Source organism: Sarcophilus harrisii, chromosome 2, assembly GCF_902635505.1.
Source record: "Sarcophilus harrisii chromosome 2, mSarHar1.11, whole genome shotgun sequence".
Taxonomy (NCBI): Eukaryota; Metazoa; Chordata; class Mammalia; order Dasyuromorphia; family Dasyuridae; genus Sarcophilus; species Sarcophilus harrisii.
The window spans coordinates 76,801,689-76,817,899 of NC_045427.1; the positions used below are offsets into that span (position 1 = coordinate 76,801,689).

General features: G+C 40.5%; 1 protein-coding gene and 1 long non-coding RNA gene across 4 annotated transcripts in view; one reads left to right on the forward strand and one right to left on the reverse strand.

The window, feature by feature from the left end:
* ATL2 (atlastin GTPase 2) overlaps window positions 1-15,194 on the reverse strand; it is a 74,563-nt gene extending 59,369 nt beyond the window's left edge. For both annotated transcript variants that reach the window (XM_031950359.1, XM_031950360.1), the window contains exon 1: window positions 15,027-15,194. In XM_031950359.1, coding sequence (XP_031806219.1) covers window positions 15,027-15,174 — 148 coding nt within the window. In that variant the 5' untranslated portion in view covers window positions 15,175-15,194. The remainder of the gene's footprint in view (window positions 1-15,026) is intronic.
* Window positions 3,453-9,872, forward strand: LOC111718673. 2 transcript variants are annotated; one of them, XR_004231677.1, is made up of 4 exons: window positions 3,453-3,595; window positions 8,741-8,875; window positions 9,166-9,309; window positions 9,392-9,872. It is a non-coding gene; the product is annotated as an uncharacterized LOC111718673 (long non-coding RNA). The 2 variants fall into 2 exon arrangements; XR_004231676.1 differs by lacking the exon at window positions 8,741-8,875 and having other exon boundaries at window positions 3,454-3,595.
* Window positions 15,195-16,211: the final 1,017 nt, after the last annotated feature.

Genomic DNA, 16,211 nt, shown 5'->3' on the forward strand with positions numbered 1-16,211 from the left:
TAGGTCATATACCTAAGGAAGTCTCAACTTCTCCGAATCTCCATTTCTATGTTTAAAATACAGGTTCAGTATACTTCACAGGGTTGTTGGGAGGCCAAAACATCAATTTACATAAAATACTTTATAAACCATCAGGTATATATAATTCATTATTAGAGTAACAAATAAAAATAACAAGCATAGTTATACTAAGTCTTCAAAATCACAAACTTAGTACATGAGAAAGGATTGTAGGATGAAATGAACTGAAACAAAAAATAGATGTCATTTTCTGATTGTACTATATTTTTCTATCGAACTACCTGCCATTTTATGAGATGTGATTGCAGTTTTTTGTAGTAACAGTCAATTCTCAAAAAATTTTCTAGTGTGGTTCATGTTGCCATTTATTTAAAAGTGAAAAAACGCTAATAAAAGGCAACAACTTTATTTTTCTGATCTTATTTTTTAGTTATAGCTTTTTATTTATAAGATATATGCATGGGTAATTTTTCAGCATTGACAATTGCAAAACCTTTCGTTTCAATTTTTCCCCTTCTTCCTCCCAACCCCCTCCCCTAGATGGCAGGTAGACCAATACATGTTAAATATGTTAAGTATATGTTAAATTATATATATATATATACACACACACACACACATGTCCATAGTTATTTTGCTGCACAAGAAGAATTACTTTGAAATAGTGTGCAATTAACCTGTGAAAGAAATCAAAAATGCAGGCAGACAAAAATAGAGGGTTTGGGAATTCTATGTAGTGGTTCACATTCATTTCCCAGAGTTCTTTTGCTAGGTATAGGTGGTTCAATTCATTACTGCTCTATTGGAACTGATTTGGTTTATCTCATTGTTTAAGAGGGCCACGTCCATCAGAATTGATCATCATATAGTATTATTGTTGAAGTATATAATCATCTTCTGGTCCTGCTCATTTCACTCAGCATCAGTTCATGTAAATCTCTCCAAGCCCTTCTGAAATCATCCTGCTGGCCATTTCTTAGAGAACAATAATTTTCCATAATATTCATATACCACAATTTATTCAGCCATTCTCCAATTGATGGGAATCCACTCATATCCAGTTTCTGGCCACTACAAAGAGGACAAGACAACTTTTTAAAAAAATCTTTGATTCACATCTGTTTTTAAAGAAACAGTTCAAAGTACTATTACCTTTAAGAACGTTTTATAATTTTTTTTCATGACTCAAGACTATATTTCACTCAGGAAAAAAAGCAAAACAAACACTTGTATAAACCTCATATAACCGTGGTCATGAAAATACATCAGAAGTTTCTTCCACAATTTTCTCAGCAGGACAGAGTAAATTTCCACAATTCTTCCACAATTTTCTCAGCAGGACAGAGTAAAAAGACACTTATAGAGCTGTATCTCCTTTCCTCAGCAGATAGACTAACCCAAGGAAGGTAACAAACCTCCCCAATCCCTCAGCGCAGTGGGCAGATAGAATGATTTGTTCCAATAACCATGAAGGCAAGTGAAGCAGTCACTATGAAACGCTTAGAGCTTGATCAGACATTGAAAGATGCCGAAGGTGCATTTAGGGTTGCATTCTAGGCCATTGCCAGTCATCCTGATTTTTTGTCTTGCCACTGAACTTCAATGACTCTGGAAAAGTGAACCAGATAATTTTGTACAACTATGCTTTAAATCCAATTTATATACGAATCAAGACATCACCCTATGTCATCAATCTTAAAAAAGAAAAAAAAAAAAAAAAAAAAAGGACACAACAAAAACATTTCCAGTCGATTCTGAGTATGTATACTCAAGTCCTAAAACACTTGAAGTCAATGTGTAAAGTCAATTAAAAAATTAATTATTCCTGTAAACTACTATGATCTCAAATAAACTATCAGAAAATCAAATAAGTAGACATTCTAGAATGCTTTCCCTCCCTAACATCAAATAGCCAATTTAAACTAAGTACTTAAATCAATTATATTACTGTCTCTATTAATATATTTTAAAGCCTCTATCAATTTTATTTTAAAGACATCTAATCAATGATTTTATAACATTTACTTCTTAAATTATTACACAGGTTTGTATTCATAGCAGCAACATCATATTCTTAAAATGATTTTTTTTCCTCTCATGACATTAAATTTTTTTTTAAGTAAAAAGAACCTACTTCTCTCCTAGTCATATTATATGGAGAACCTTATTCCAGGCACCAGTTTAGAAAGCGTATTATAATGGCTCCCTATCGTATGTCTCTATATCTTGTATAGTATACATACCTTCTATGGTTGGCTGAACATATTTATCCAAAAACTAAGATAAAGGAAAATCATAAAAGTTACTGTTTAAAAACACTCCTGTATATAAAATTATTTCAAATACAAAAATAGCCTTTATTAGAATAGTATAGTATAGAATAGTAATAGCATATATAGTATAGTATAGAATAGTAATAGTATATATAGTATAGTATAGAATAGTAATAGTAATAGAATAGTATACTTTATTTTAACCTTGTTAAATGCTTTAAGAAAGCCTGTCTATCCTGAGCAAAGTCTTCAATTCAACTGGATTGACAAGGAGTATATATAGCTCCACAGATAACCAACATCTGGCCTAGAAGAATGGAATCTCCCAAGTCAAGGCCATTGAGTAACATTTCTATCCCTAAGCCCAGATGCCCATTTTAGCCCATTATGGTAAGAGCCTAATACTATGAGTCAGATTGAGAAACGAAGCAGATAGTTCCAAAATATAAACTTAAAGATATAAAAACCTAGAAGTTATGCCAACTTATATGCCTGCCCTACATGAACAATAACATTCACCTATCACAGGACTAAGTATAATGTCAAGGAAGCTGTATTTCAGTACCCTTCTTCTCCATCATCATGAGTTGGATGGTTGTTGTCCTTTGTTCGCAAAGAAATTGCTATGTGTGTCTGATTGTGGCTTATCAGATCAAAATGAGTTGGAATGCTTTGTAACAATTCAGACACAAATAGTCCCTATGAACATTTGGGGTGGCTTTGAACTGAGAACTTTGAGCATCTCATGTTTCTTCTGAGCTAATTCAATTCTGCTTTGTTCACAGCACAGCACCTATGCTGGGCAGTCCTGTGCCAGTGTCTCCCATGTCACAGAATTAATTCTAAAGTTCGTGAGAGACCTTGAGAATGTCCTTGTATCACTTTTTATGACTACCATGGGAGTGCTTGCCATGTGCCCTCCATAAAAAAATCATTTTAGCAAGCGTCTATTTGGCATTAGAACAATGTGGCCAGCCCAACAAAGTTATGCTCTCGGCATAGTTTAGTTCAAGAAAGGACCTCTGTGTCTGGTATTTTATCCTGTCACATAATCTTCAGAATCTTCCTAAGACAATTCAAATGGAAGTGATTGTTTGCTGGCATGGTGCTGGTACACTGTCCAGGTTTCACAGGCATACAATAATAACATCATCACAATGGCTCTGTGGACCTTCAGTTTGGTGATGTTTAATACCTCTCCTCTCCTACATTTTCCTTCAGAGCCTCCCAAACACCGAGTGAACCCTGGCAAATTATATCTCATTATCAATGTGGACATCCCTGGAAAGCAGACTGCCAAAGTAAGTGAACTTTCTAAACTTCACTATTTGCTGTAACTGATGGGTCCACACATGGGTGATGTGGTGCTGGCTGATGGAGCACCTGTGTTTTCTTGGTGTTAACTCTTAGGCCAAAAGTAGCACAAGCATAGATATTCAATCAATATTGTGTTGCATCTCAGCTTCAGAGGACGCATCGAGTGTATCATCAGCTGAAAACAGAAAAGCATGTACCAACACTCCCTCCCCTTGAGGAATAATATGCAAAGATACATGCCAGAACCAATATGTGTATACATAGTCACACAGCCATTTGGTTGCACAAGAAAAATCAGATCAAGAAAGAAAAAGAAAAACTAAGAAAAAAAGAAACAAAATGCCAGCAAATAGTAACAGAGAGAGTAAGAATGCTATGTTGTGGTCCATCCTCTGTTCCCATGGTTCTCTTTGGGTGTAGATGTCTCAATTTATCACTGAACTGGAACTAGTTGGAATCATATCAATGTTGAAGAGAGCCATGTCCATCAGAATTGATCATCACACAGTCTTATTGTTGCACGTGTATAATGATCTCCTGGTTCTGCTCATTTCACTCAGCATCAGTTCATGTCTCTCCAGCTCTCTGAAATCATCCTGCTGGTTGTTTCTTACAGAACAATAGTATTCCATAGCATTCATATACTACAATTTATTCAGCCATTCTCTAACTGACAGGCATCCAGTGGTGCTGTATTTCCCAATTAATCTCCTGGATATCTATGTTCACTGGCTTTCTTTCTGTCTCTGACAAGCTAGCCAACTCATCACATAATCACCTATTTAGAAAACTTTTGCTACTATACAATGAGGAATGGAAAAGACACATCACCTGTACTTTTTGTAAAATTAGCCCTTTAAGCCCAAAATAGCCACTACCAAGCTAGAAGCATCCTGAAGAGAGCAATTAGGATATTAAGAAACCTCAAGATTATTCCATAAGAAAAGCAAATTGGAATGTCAACTTTAAACCAACAACTTATGTTTAACCTAGAAAAGAGAAAACTTAGGAAGTTTAAAACAGCTGAAAACCAAGAAGCAAATATTAAGCCTATATAGCAGGTAACATAAATACAAAGTTTAGAGGGAGGAAAAAGAGGAAGACATGTATGGAGGAAAAAGAGGAAGACATGCTTACATATGTATATCTAAGCATATTCAAAATACCTGAAAATGTTTGTAAAGAAGGAACTAGAAAACCCGAGAGATCAAGAAAATTTCCATGTAAAAGATGGGACATGGCCTGAGCCTTAAAGGAGATCTGAGATCTTAAGATTCCCTCCAGGAAAAGGGTACAGAGTAGGATCACAAAGCAGTATATGCCAGAAGTAGGAGTTGTTTGTAAGTCTTCCTAGATTTGAGGCTAACTTTCTAGCCACCATGCCACTACTCTTCTTATAGAAGGAAGCACACCACCACCACCACCAACAACAACAACAAATTTACTAAGATTTTAGATAGAAGGGTCCCTTAAGAGTCTTTTAGAAAAAGGAACTAAGATCCAGATCATTTAATCAAAAAATATTTAAGTGTTTACTATGTACGAGGCACTGCGCTAAGCAATGGATATAAGAAAAGGCAAAGTATTTCAGTCTAGGGAACAGTCAATGGAAAAGCACAGAGAAGAGAAGGAGGGAAAGAGAGCGACAAAAACAGGTTAAATAGATCACAAAGAGAATGGAAGAGAAAAAGGACTAAGAAGTCTGCAAAGGTATGAAGGGACCAAATTTTGAAGAGCTTTTAATGTCAAACCAAGGAATCCTAGAGCTCACAAGGTCACAGCTAAACTTCAGAAAAATCACCTTGGGAGCTTGTGTGGAAAACAGATTGAGGTAGGAAAATCTGAAGCAGGGAGACCAGTTAGAAGGTTGCTACAACCCAAACTAGAGATAATAAGGATGTGACCTAGAGTGATAGCAATGTTGATGGAGAAAAGGGTACACACAAGAGAGATGCTGTGAAAATAAAAATAAGATATGACAACAATGTCTATGTGGGTTGTCAGAGTAAGGAGTTGAAAAGGAAACAAAGATTATTGACCTGTGACTTCAAAAAAACTTTCAACTATAATGGGTTGATAAGAAATGTGGGGTTTGGAGGGAAATACAATGAAATCTACTCGATACATAATTATCTAGTTCAAAATATCCAATCATTTGAATAGAGAAGACAACTAACTCATGGGAACTGAAATCATGAAGTGAGATAATATCAAGTGAAAGAAAAGAGTCTGGGATAGAGCCTTCTGGAGGATCCCCAGCATGCAAGTGACATAGATGGAAAAATAGCAGAAGACTGAGAAGAGGTCAAATTGATAGGAGAATCAGGAGAAAGCAGTGTCATGTACACTCAGGGTAGAATAAGTCCCCAGGAGAATGTAATAAACAACACTGCATGCTGTAGAGAGATCAAGAAGAATCAGTAAAAGGCTTATAAATTTTATACTAAAAATGCCACTGTTAACTTTGAAGGGGACAGTTTCAAATGAATAAGGTACACAGCCAGATTGCAGAGAAACTGAAAGAGTAAAAGGTGAATATGTGGAAGCTGCTAGGGAGCTAAGAATTTCAGATTGTTGGATACTACAGACTTGAGATCAAGATAGGAAAGGGGAGATGATAGCCAATGAAGGTGTGATAGCTTGGGAAAGAACTTCTAATATGGATAAGGATGAAGAAAGTTAAAGGTTGTAAGGCTTAAGAAAAGATGTAAGGACTAAGCATTTATTAAGCACTTACTGTGTGCAAAGCATTGGGCAAAATACTAGAGATGTAATTAGGAAAAATAGCATTCACTCTCAAGTTCACTCAAATGGAAGAGACTGTACATAAAGGTTTTAGCACCAAGTCAGATAGAAAGAATGCATAGTCTTTAGTCTACTGCTAAAAAAGCTGGTAATGCACCTTCTTCAATGTCAGTTCCAGGGCTCAAATATACCCATCTCAGCTTTGAACCACCAGCCGAGGCCAGAGGCTCCAGGAGTGAGGTCTTTCTTTTCCGGTCTTAAGTAGCTACGGCTGGTTCACCAGCCAGGGTCTGCCAGGCTGTGTGTGTGTCCTGGTGTTTTGTTTCCTGGATAAAAGCCATTGAGCCTGAGCTAGCAGCAGGTCTAGTGGTTTGTAGGGGAAGCGGAGGGAGAGTGCTCTGCCCTAGTTCTTGAGCTCAGCATCCTGAACTACCTCCACTGTCCAAAGAAGGCTACTGCTTCTATATAAGTGCATCACACTCTACTCATCCCAAACTACCTCTGTCAAAGAAATCCTGGTACTTGAATGGTGGTAGAAATGTATTATACATCCAAGAAGTTACTAATTCAGAATACTAATCCTTCCCACTTCTTCCACTAAGGAATATGTTCTGAAAACTAGAGTGTAAATTGTCCTTGAGAAGCACTAGGTAAAGCGCAGGGAATAGAGGACTTATTTGCCAGGAGACATGGGATTAAAATCCTTCTGCCATTTGGCATCTATGTGAGCTTAAAAAACACTATGACCAAAAAAAAAAAAAAACACTATGACACCCCCCCAATTTCTTTATTTGTAAAATAGGAAAAGTATTACTTGTATCATCTACTTCACAGGATTGCTGTGAAATCCAGTTCAGGATAGCACTTATACCATGTTTGCAAAGAACTCTACTTGGAAGTTTAGTCAGACATTCAGTTATACGTAATCTATATTATAATAAAAGAAAGCTTGGCTGAAATAAACTGAAGTTCACATAATTAAAGATAAGATGCTAGATTTCTAAAAGAATGCTAACATCAATCCCACGCCAGATAAGTATTTACTAGTAAAATTCAAAACTTATGAAATTTTACCACCTAGATTCAAGTATAACAACATAAATTTATGCTTCTCTCTGCAAAGTAGTAATCTGGATTCAGATCATAGCAATTAGTTCTTGTCATTTCATGTGATCTTGTGTGTTTAGGAAGCAGTTGTACACAAATACAAGTTAGCAAAGAAAGCCAAGTATTTTTAGAACAAACCTGAAATTCCTTCTCCTTAATGGAAGTATAAATTTTGAGAACTAGAACCTAAATTGTGCTGTACAAATTATGTTACTACTATATAATTTATAGGTCAGCCTTCCAAATAACTACCTGTTCAAGATAAAAAGTTACGAAAGCTGTTTCTATAGTCCAAAGAAGAAGTCATTAAAGACATTATCTGATAAAATTCAAAGGACTAAACAATTTGACTTTCTTCCCACCCTTGTTTCTCATTATTTCTATTTTCTATTCTTTATTCTATATTTTTTAGTTTTCCAACTTCTAATTCATTCATTCAATAAATTAATTCTCAACTCTGTGCTAGGCACTGTGCACTGAGGATACAAAAAGAGGCAAAATAAATCCCTACTCTCAAGAAACTTATAATCTAACAGGAAAACAGTATGTAAAAAAATATATACAAAGCAAGATATATGCAGGATAAATAGGATTTTAAGGAAAGTACAAGAATTAAGAGGGGTTAGGAAAAGCTTCCTGTATAAGATTTTAAGTTGGACAAGAAGACATGGAGGTCATTACTCAAAAGGAGCATTCCAGGCATGGAAACAGCCAAAGAAAATTCCCAAAGCTGAGAAATGGAATATTTTGTTCATGGGACAGCCCCAAAGGCCAATGTCATTGGATTGAAGAGTATGTGTTGTCGAAAAAAGTGTAAGAAGGAAAAGCAGGAGGGGGCTAGATTAGGAAGGGTTTTGAAGGTCAAACAGAACACTGTTTTTGCTCCTTGAGGCAAAAAGGAATCACTGTCTGGGGGATGGAGGGTGGGGGGAGGAGAAGAGGGGACAGGTGTCAAAGAACCACAATGGAACGTGCTAAGAAAATTACCTCAGTGGCAGAGAATGGCATGGAAGGGGAAAGAGACATGAAGCAGGCAGACATTCTAGCTGACTACTGCAGTAATCCAAGTGTGAGGGGACAGGTAGTGGTAGAGAAGAGAAAAGAGGGCTTATTGGAGAGGTGAAATCACAGCCCTTGGCAACATATTGTGGGGAAAGGAGTCCGAGATGAGGAACCAAGAGAACGATATTGCTTTCTACAGGAACAATGATGGGCCAAATTTATCATACCATTAGAATATATGTCCATACATATTCTAATTGTTTCTAAATATCTAGGTGTTGTGAATGTGGGTAAGATGATGTAGAAGAATTAAAAGTGAGAAGTTTACTTATATACAAGTTCAAAGATGACATCCTTCCTCTATTGACTGACTAAACCTTATCAAGAAGAATAAAGGGTTGTGCTAATGGGTAAGATGCTCTCATTTCTAACACCTCTTCCTCGGGAATATGCTGCTAGTCCTAAGTAGAAACTGGAAAAGGTCTAAACAAATACCTGGCACAGAGGTGCTTAATAAATGCTTTTTTATTATATTGCTTAAGTCTAATGCTGAATTTCAACAACTCATGACATTGAAAAGGAACTAAATTTATAGCAATCAAATTTCTTTTTTATATCCTAAATTTGGGGCTTTGGATCCCAGAGCCCAAATCACTTTCTGCTTCCTTCTAATTTGTTTCTTTCTTGTTCTCAACCAAAGAAATGGAAGAAAAAGAATGCTGGAAATGTTACTGTACTCCTCAGAAGGAAAAGAGACTTCAGAACTTAGGAATTCATTACCCCTGGCCCATACAACTGACAGGATTTTTAATCAACCTACAGGGAAAGGATTCAATTGAATAAGGTAAGAGATGACATAAAATACAAAAGGCTGTTTTGAGTCAGGGAGGAAAAAATTCTATGTTCTTGTACTTTTTTGATCTCAGGTGAATCTATCACAGCTTGACTGAAGAAAAGAGGATGTATTCATACTTATGCCAAAGTCTGATACAACACGGGGGGAGAAGGGAATAAAGAATCTAAGTAACTTTAGACACTAAGAAGGAGTTGACAAGAAGAAAAAAACCTGTGGTAGATGATTAGAGTTCAAATATTGTCTACTCTTCACACTTTACTATTTTACCTCCAGAAAGGGTGCCTTTCTAGACCCAGATCTCTAGAGACCAAGTCCCCTACCCTCACCCTCATCCCATGGAATTAATCCACTAAACTCTGTCTTGGGGAAGTACTATCTTAATTGGTGGGTGACTGAATGAAAACTCTACCCTAGTATATATATTTGGTCCCAGACTATCAGAAGCCATTCTGCCATCTGTTCTGTCATTCCTCTCATCCAACTCTACCCATGCCCCAGGCCTAGTCCCCCAATTGCTCTGAAAATCAAATGTAATCAAAATGTAGCTACTACTGCTATTAAAAAAGTTGAGATAATCAATTGCCAGATGGCTATGCTCAAGAATCATGGCGACTCCCCAGACTGAAACTCATTCCTGGTTCCCATTCTCTATGTTTCATTCCTAATCTTCAATCAGAATGTAAGCTTCTAGAGGGGCTACTAATGTCACTTTTGTATTTTTATTTCCAAGAATTACCACAGTGGCTAACATATATGGCAAATGCTAAATCATTACTTTTTCATTTTCTTTCATACTGCTTAGCCTAATACTTTTAAGAGAAGCATTACAACCTTGAATTCTAAAAGCTTTCAACTAGTCGGTGATTTTCTGGTGATTTTTAAATGCTATCTTAGCCCAAGGAATACCCAAAGGGTATCAGACACATGGACATATTTTGAAAAATGACAAACTGTTTTAGAAAAATCTATAATGAAGCCTCAAAAAAAAAAAACCCTCAAAATAAATTCCTGGATTTGAGTCCTAATTCCAACACTAGTATAGACAGCTATGTAAATCTCAATTTATCAATTCCTCTCTACACCCGAGTCTCTTCATCTGTAAAAGTGTAATTTGTAATCCTTCTCTAATCCCTATTTCAATGACCTCAGGACTACTTGCTATAAAGTAATCTACACATCAGGAAGCAATACATGTCAGCTTTTTTTTTTTTTTTTTTTTTGGTCTAGGGCTCTTATGTTTTCATTGGTATAGGATCTCCCCCTACCAATGCATATGCATATTTATTTGCTGTCATCTGTAGTCTCAGCCCAAGTCCTGCCTTCTGCAAGATGACTTTCCCAGTTCTTCCTTAATCTCAATGCATTCTCCCTGAGATTATTTCCAATTTATCCTCTATCTTGTCTGTACGTAGTTGTTTACAGGCTGTCTTCATCTTTAAACTGAGTTCCTTGATAGTAGTGATTTTTACCTTTCTTTGTACCACCATCTTATGTGACTTTTGTGCTGTACACAGCAGGCACTTAATGCTTGCTGACTTAGGAAGTTCACTGCTGGAAGCATGAAGAGGTTAACTGAGAGACCCAGGGTCATACAATTACTAAGCCTCAGAAGCAGGACTTAAATACAGGCTTTCCCAATTCCATCCAAAGTCCTACTCCACAGGAGTCCACTAAATAGAATTCCAAAGAGATGAAGGTGTTCTAACCTTAGAACCAGAGTTGTTTTCACCATCTATTTTCACTGAAAAGGTCAGTGTCTCTATTAGGCAATATCCATTTCCCCCAATCCCGAGGATTGTATTCCACAGGCAGCAAAAAATAATACACTATAATAAATTTATTTTTAAAGACTACATTGTTTTGGTCATGGTCTGAAACTTTAAAAAAGTACATTTAATAAAAACATATCTCTAGGGTGATTAAGGTTTTCCTTTAACTTCCACATAACACCTATATGAAGAATAAAGCCAAGAAATCATAGTTTCTTTTAAAAAAGGTTCTAAGCTATCAAAATATACACTTTTAAATTCATGCACCTGACTCATTTAATCTGATGAAAAAATTACATTAAATTTTAAAGGTTAAAAAAAATTAGACATAGTTACAACAGCCTCTCTTTGGCTCTTTCACTAAAGGCCCTTATTTCACTAATTAATCCTAATTTCACTTATTAATCAACAAGGATTCAAAAACAGTGAACTTAGAATGAATTCCTTTGGGCAACAAATACATAACCTAAGTTAACTAGAAAGCAGACAATAGGGGGAGGAGGCCCTTGTAGGGAGGAACATGGAATTAGGAAAAGCTTCATATAGAAGGTCTAAGCTAAGCTTTGAAGGAAGCTAGGAATTTTAAGAGAGGACAAGTTAGGACAAGAAGAGAAAGAGATAATAAAGAAGTTAATTCCATTCCAGTGGGGAGATTACCAATAGCAAGACACGGAGAAGGAAAATGGAGTACTGTGTGTGAGGAATAGTTAATATTTAGTCTTGTTCTGGGGCAGGTTAAGTGGCTCAGTGGATACAGCACCAGCCCCAGAATCACTCCAGCCTGGCCTGAGACACTTCCTAGCTATGTGACCCCTGGACAAGTCCCTCCATCCTGTTTGCCTCATTTTTTTCATTTGTAAAATGAGCTGGAGAAGGACATGGCAAACCACTCCACTATTGCTGACCAAAAATAATCCCAAATGGAAAACAGAGGCCCAACTGAAACAATTCAACAAGTCTTGCTTTACTCTTGCTTTATATACTACTCTGTAGAGATTCCAAATAACCTTGAAACTAGTTTCAAGTTCATAGCCAAGCAGAACCTGAAAGATGATAAGACACTGCTCTATGCACACTGAAAACTGTTAAAATAAGCAATTACTACTTATGTGTCTACTGCGTTAAAACACTTTTTACAAATAGTTTCTCATTCAATCCTCTTAAAAACCCTTTCAAGTAGGTGCTGAGATTATGTCCACTTTAAAGTTGAAAGAAGTGAGGCAGACAGAGGTTAAAGGTCTTGCCCTTAGTCACAGAGCTAGTAAGTCTCTCTAAGGGAAGATCTGAACTCTGCTCTTCCTAATGTCAAGATTAGAGCTGTTTCTTATCTATTGTGCCACTAGAACTGCCTCTTTAAAAAAAAAAAAAAAAAAAAAAAAAAAAAGGGCACAAACTGTGAAAATGAATGCATTCCAGCAGGCAAAAATGTGTATTTACACAACCTAGGTAACTAGAAAGCAGACAATAGAGGGAGGTCCTTGTAGGAAGGAACATAAACCCTCTATGGCAATTAAAAACCCTTCAGAGTAGCTCAGGTCTACTTTCTAGTTTCTTGTTCATCTTATACACCACACTTTCCTACACACCTGGCTGGCTGACTACTGTGTCCCTCATACAACCCCGTTTTCTTCAAAACTCAGCTCAACTGTCACCTCCAACAAGAGACCCAGCCTTGTTTGTGCCCTTGCAGCTCCCCAAACAACTTAACTGAGTTCATAATGCATTCTTCCAATATTGTTACTTGGATTCACTTTATCTCCCTGAAGACTCCACACAGTGCCTATCACAGGTAAGCTTGACAAATGTTTCCTAAACAAATGAAGACATAATTCTGCAAGTATAGCAATAGATGACTTACTATAATGGCATAATCACCAAATAGTGAATTTTCATAACTGGCAATGAACGAATTATCACCAACTTCTAATCCAGAGATCTAAGACTTCATATCTAAGTGCTCCCCTCCTCCTGGGTGGATCATGTACATCCCTTAAATAAACTAGCCAACTCTTCATGAATTGCTACAGCTTGGGGAAACAAAGTTGTCCTAGCTTCTCCCATGACTTACCTACCCTAGTTCTCCAATGACAACCAGCCACGAACTGGAAACCTTTCAGGTTTGGTAGGTTTGCTGGCACACCCTCCAAATATCAACTTCAGACACTTCCATGCCAGAGTGGGACATCAAAGCAGGAATTTGGCGAAGGCCAATTAAATTTCAACAGGCATTTACAAGTTAAATTAGCTCAAAAGCACACTGTACAATGAGAACATTTCTAACATCTGAAGATTTATATTAAAAAATATTTCCAATGACTAACCTTTAAAAGATATAATTAGTGAATACCTTCACCAAGTAGTTGAGTTTATATTACCCAGTGTGCTATAATGGCTAGATTTCTAACGCCTGAAAATTTATATAAAAAGTTACTTTAAATCACTGATTTTTGAAATAAAAACTTCCTACTTTTATTATTTAAGACTACTCATTTACAAGGGTTTTTAGATAACCTCGGTAAAAGACATTAGTATACCTTAGTAAACTGTTTTCCTCAGGAATTATGTCCCAGGAATAACACTAATAATGGTCAATTATTCAAAAGATTGGCCAATACCTAAAAATCCTTAACATTCTAGTATACCTTAGCAAATAAGTTTTGTTAATGCTGGGAATAATTCTAACAACACAGAACTGCTTGTTCAAAAGATTGGCCAATACCTAAAAATTCTTAACATTTTAGAGTTTTCCCAATATGAGGGGAAAACACTAACAACTTGTAGCAAAAAAAAAAAAAAAAAAGCTAATAGCTAAAATTCTTAATTCTAGTCTACTTTACTAAAAAGTTTTCCTAATGATGGGAATAACAGTGGAAGCATCGATCACACTGTCTCGGGTATTTTTGCTGGGAGGCATTTCAATATGTATTCTCATTCAATGGAGGAGGGGGAAGTTTAAATTTCTCCAACATGTAGATTTTCTCTTTTCTTTCGGGGCTAGTTGGGATCACTGCGGGGAACGGGGGGAGGAGAAAATTTACTTTGAGAGTCTAGCGGGGATTACTTTTTAGAGGGGAAAGAATTCGACCTCAAAGCGAAGAAGAGCAGTTGGGATTGTGAGAGCGGGGGAAGGAATGCAACCTCGACAAGCAGCCAGGGCTACCGGGATTACACGAAGCGATCCCCACCCGGCACGGACGGAAGCCAACAGCTACCGAGAGCGAAAGGAAGTTTCAGGGAGAAATCAATGGCAGGCAGCGGAGTGGCAAAGTTGGGAGCGCGCCGGGGGCGCGGGTCGGGGCAAGCCCAAAGGGTGGGGGGCGCATTGTTGCAAAGTGCGGGTAACTTTGGGCGACGGCGGGACGCTTCCGTGCCCGAGCCCCGGGCGCCGCCGCCACGGGCCAGATGCTCTCCTCCTAAAAATAGGGGTGTCAGGAGGCGGAGGGAGGGATCGGGGAAGGTGAAGGGACGCCAGGAGCGGGCTGGGCAGGCACCAGCGCGCTGACGTTCCTCCGCGGGGCCGGGGGCTCGTCGCTTCGCCTCCGATTGCGCCCCCTCCCCGCCCCCGGCCCTTTCTCTTCCAGCCCTGCCTCCAGCCCCGGCCCAGGCACGCGCGGCGGAGTAGGACCGCCAGCCCCGAACTTCCACCCCGGGGGCAGCCCCCGAGGGGGTTCTACAGGGGCCTTCGGCTCTCCGAGGGCTGCGCGTCCACGCACCCCGCCCCCCGCCGCGCCCCGTTCGGCAGTGGGAACGGTCAAGGACGGCCGCCCCGCTCCTCGGCCCCCCGCCCCCTCCGGGCAGGCCAGGCCGGCCCCACGCGCGCGCGCGCCCGCTCTCCCTCGCTCCGGCAGCGGCCTAGGCGCGGGCGGGAGCGCGGGCGGGAGGGCACGGCCGCGGGGAACCCCAGAGGACGAGGACGCGGCCCGGGCTGGCCCATACCTAGGGAGGACGGGGACGAGACGTGGTTGTCCTGGGCCGCCGGGTCTCCGCTCCGAGCCCGCCCCCGCCTCCGCCGCCGCAGCTCCTGGGACAGGCGGTGCTGCTGCTGCTGCTGCTGCCTCCGCGCTGCCGCGTCCCCCTCCGCCATCTTGTACCGATTTAAAATTAACTCCCCGCTGACGTCAAACGCCGCTGCCGCTTTATCAACCTCCCGGGAGCCGGAGGGGAAGGGCGGCGGGTCCTAGCGCCGCTGGAGCCCCGCCCCGCCCCTCGCGTCCCCCGCCCCCCGCGTCCCGCCGCCCCGCCTCGCGGGCATCCCGACGCCGGAGGGGCCGCGGAGACTCCGCTCGGCGGCCCGCGCCTCCCCCCGGGGCTCGGGGCCGGCCAATGGCGGCCGGGGCCCCGGGCACGTGAGCTCCGCGGCCTGAGCGCATTTGTAAGCAAGCGCGGGTTCCTGCGGCGGCGGAGCCGGCCCTCCGGGCCGGGGCGGGGGTTAAGCGCCCGCTCCTCGGAAGCCCGGCGCACGTGGCAGAGGCGGGCTCCGTGGTTCGTCGCTCGTCCGCTGCCGGAGAAGAGGTCCGCAGTGCGGGGCAAAGTTGGGCGTGTCCGGCGGACACGGAAAGCGGGGGTCAGACGTTGGCGGCGAGGCGCGGGCCCGGGCTTCGCACCGCCTCTGTGAAGCGGGGGCGGACTCAAACGGCCTGTATAAAACGGGCCCTGGCGGTGTCGTTCCGCCCTCGCCGCGGAGGCGCGGAGTGCCAAGGTGGTGTCAAGAGAGGGGCTCGTGTCCCCGGCTTTACGCGGCTAGCGTCTGAGGCTGGATTTGAACTCGGGTCTTTCTGCATCCGGGCCCGGTGCTCCAGCCGCGGCGCCACCTAGCTCATCTCCGATGTGGCTGTTTTACCTTCTCTCAAGTCTCTGCTAAAACGCCACCTTCTGCGAGAAAGTTTCCTGCCCGAGTCCGGTTCTTTTTGTGCGGCAAAACAACTCTTAGGACGTGTATGCTTATTTTGTGTTTAATTTATACTTTAGCGTGTATTGGTCATCCTGCCATCTGGGGGAGGGGGTGGAGGGAAAGAGGGGGAAAGTTGGAACAGAAGGTGTGGCAATTGTCAGTGCTGTGAACTACCCATGCATATAACTTGTCAATAAAAAGCTTGCAATTAAAAAAAAAAATAAGTTTCC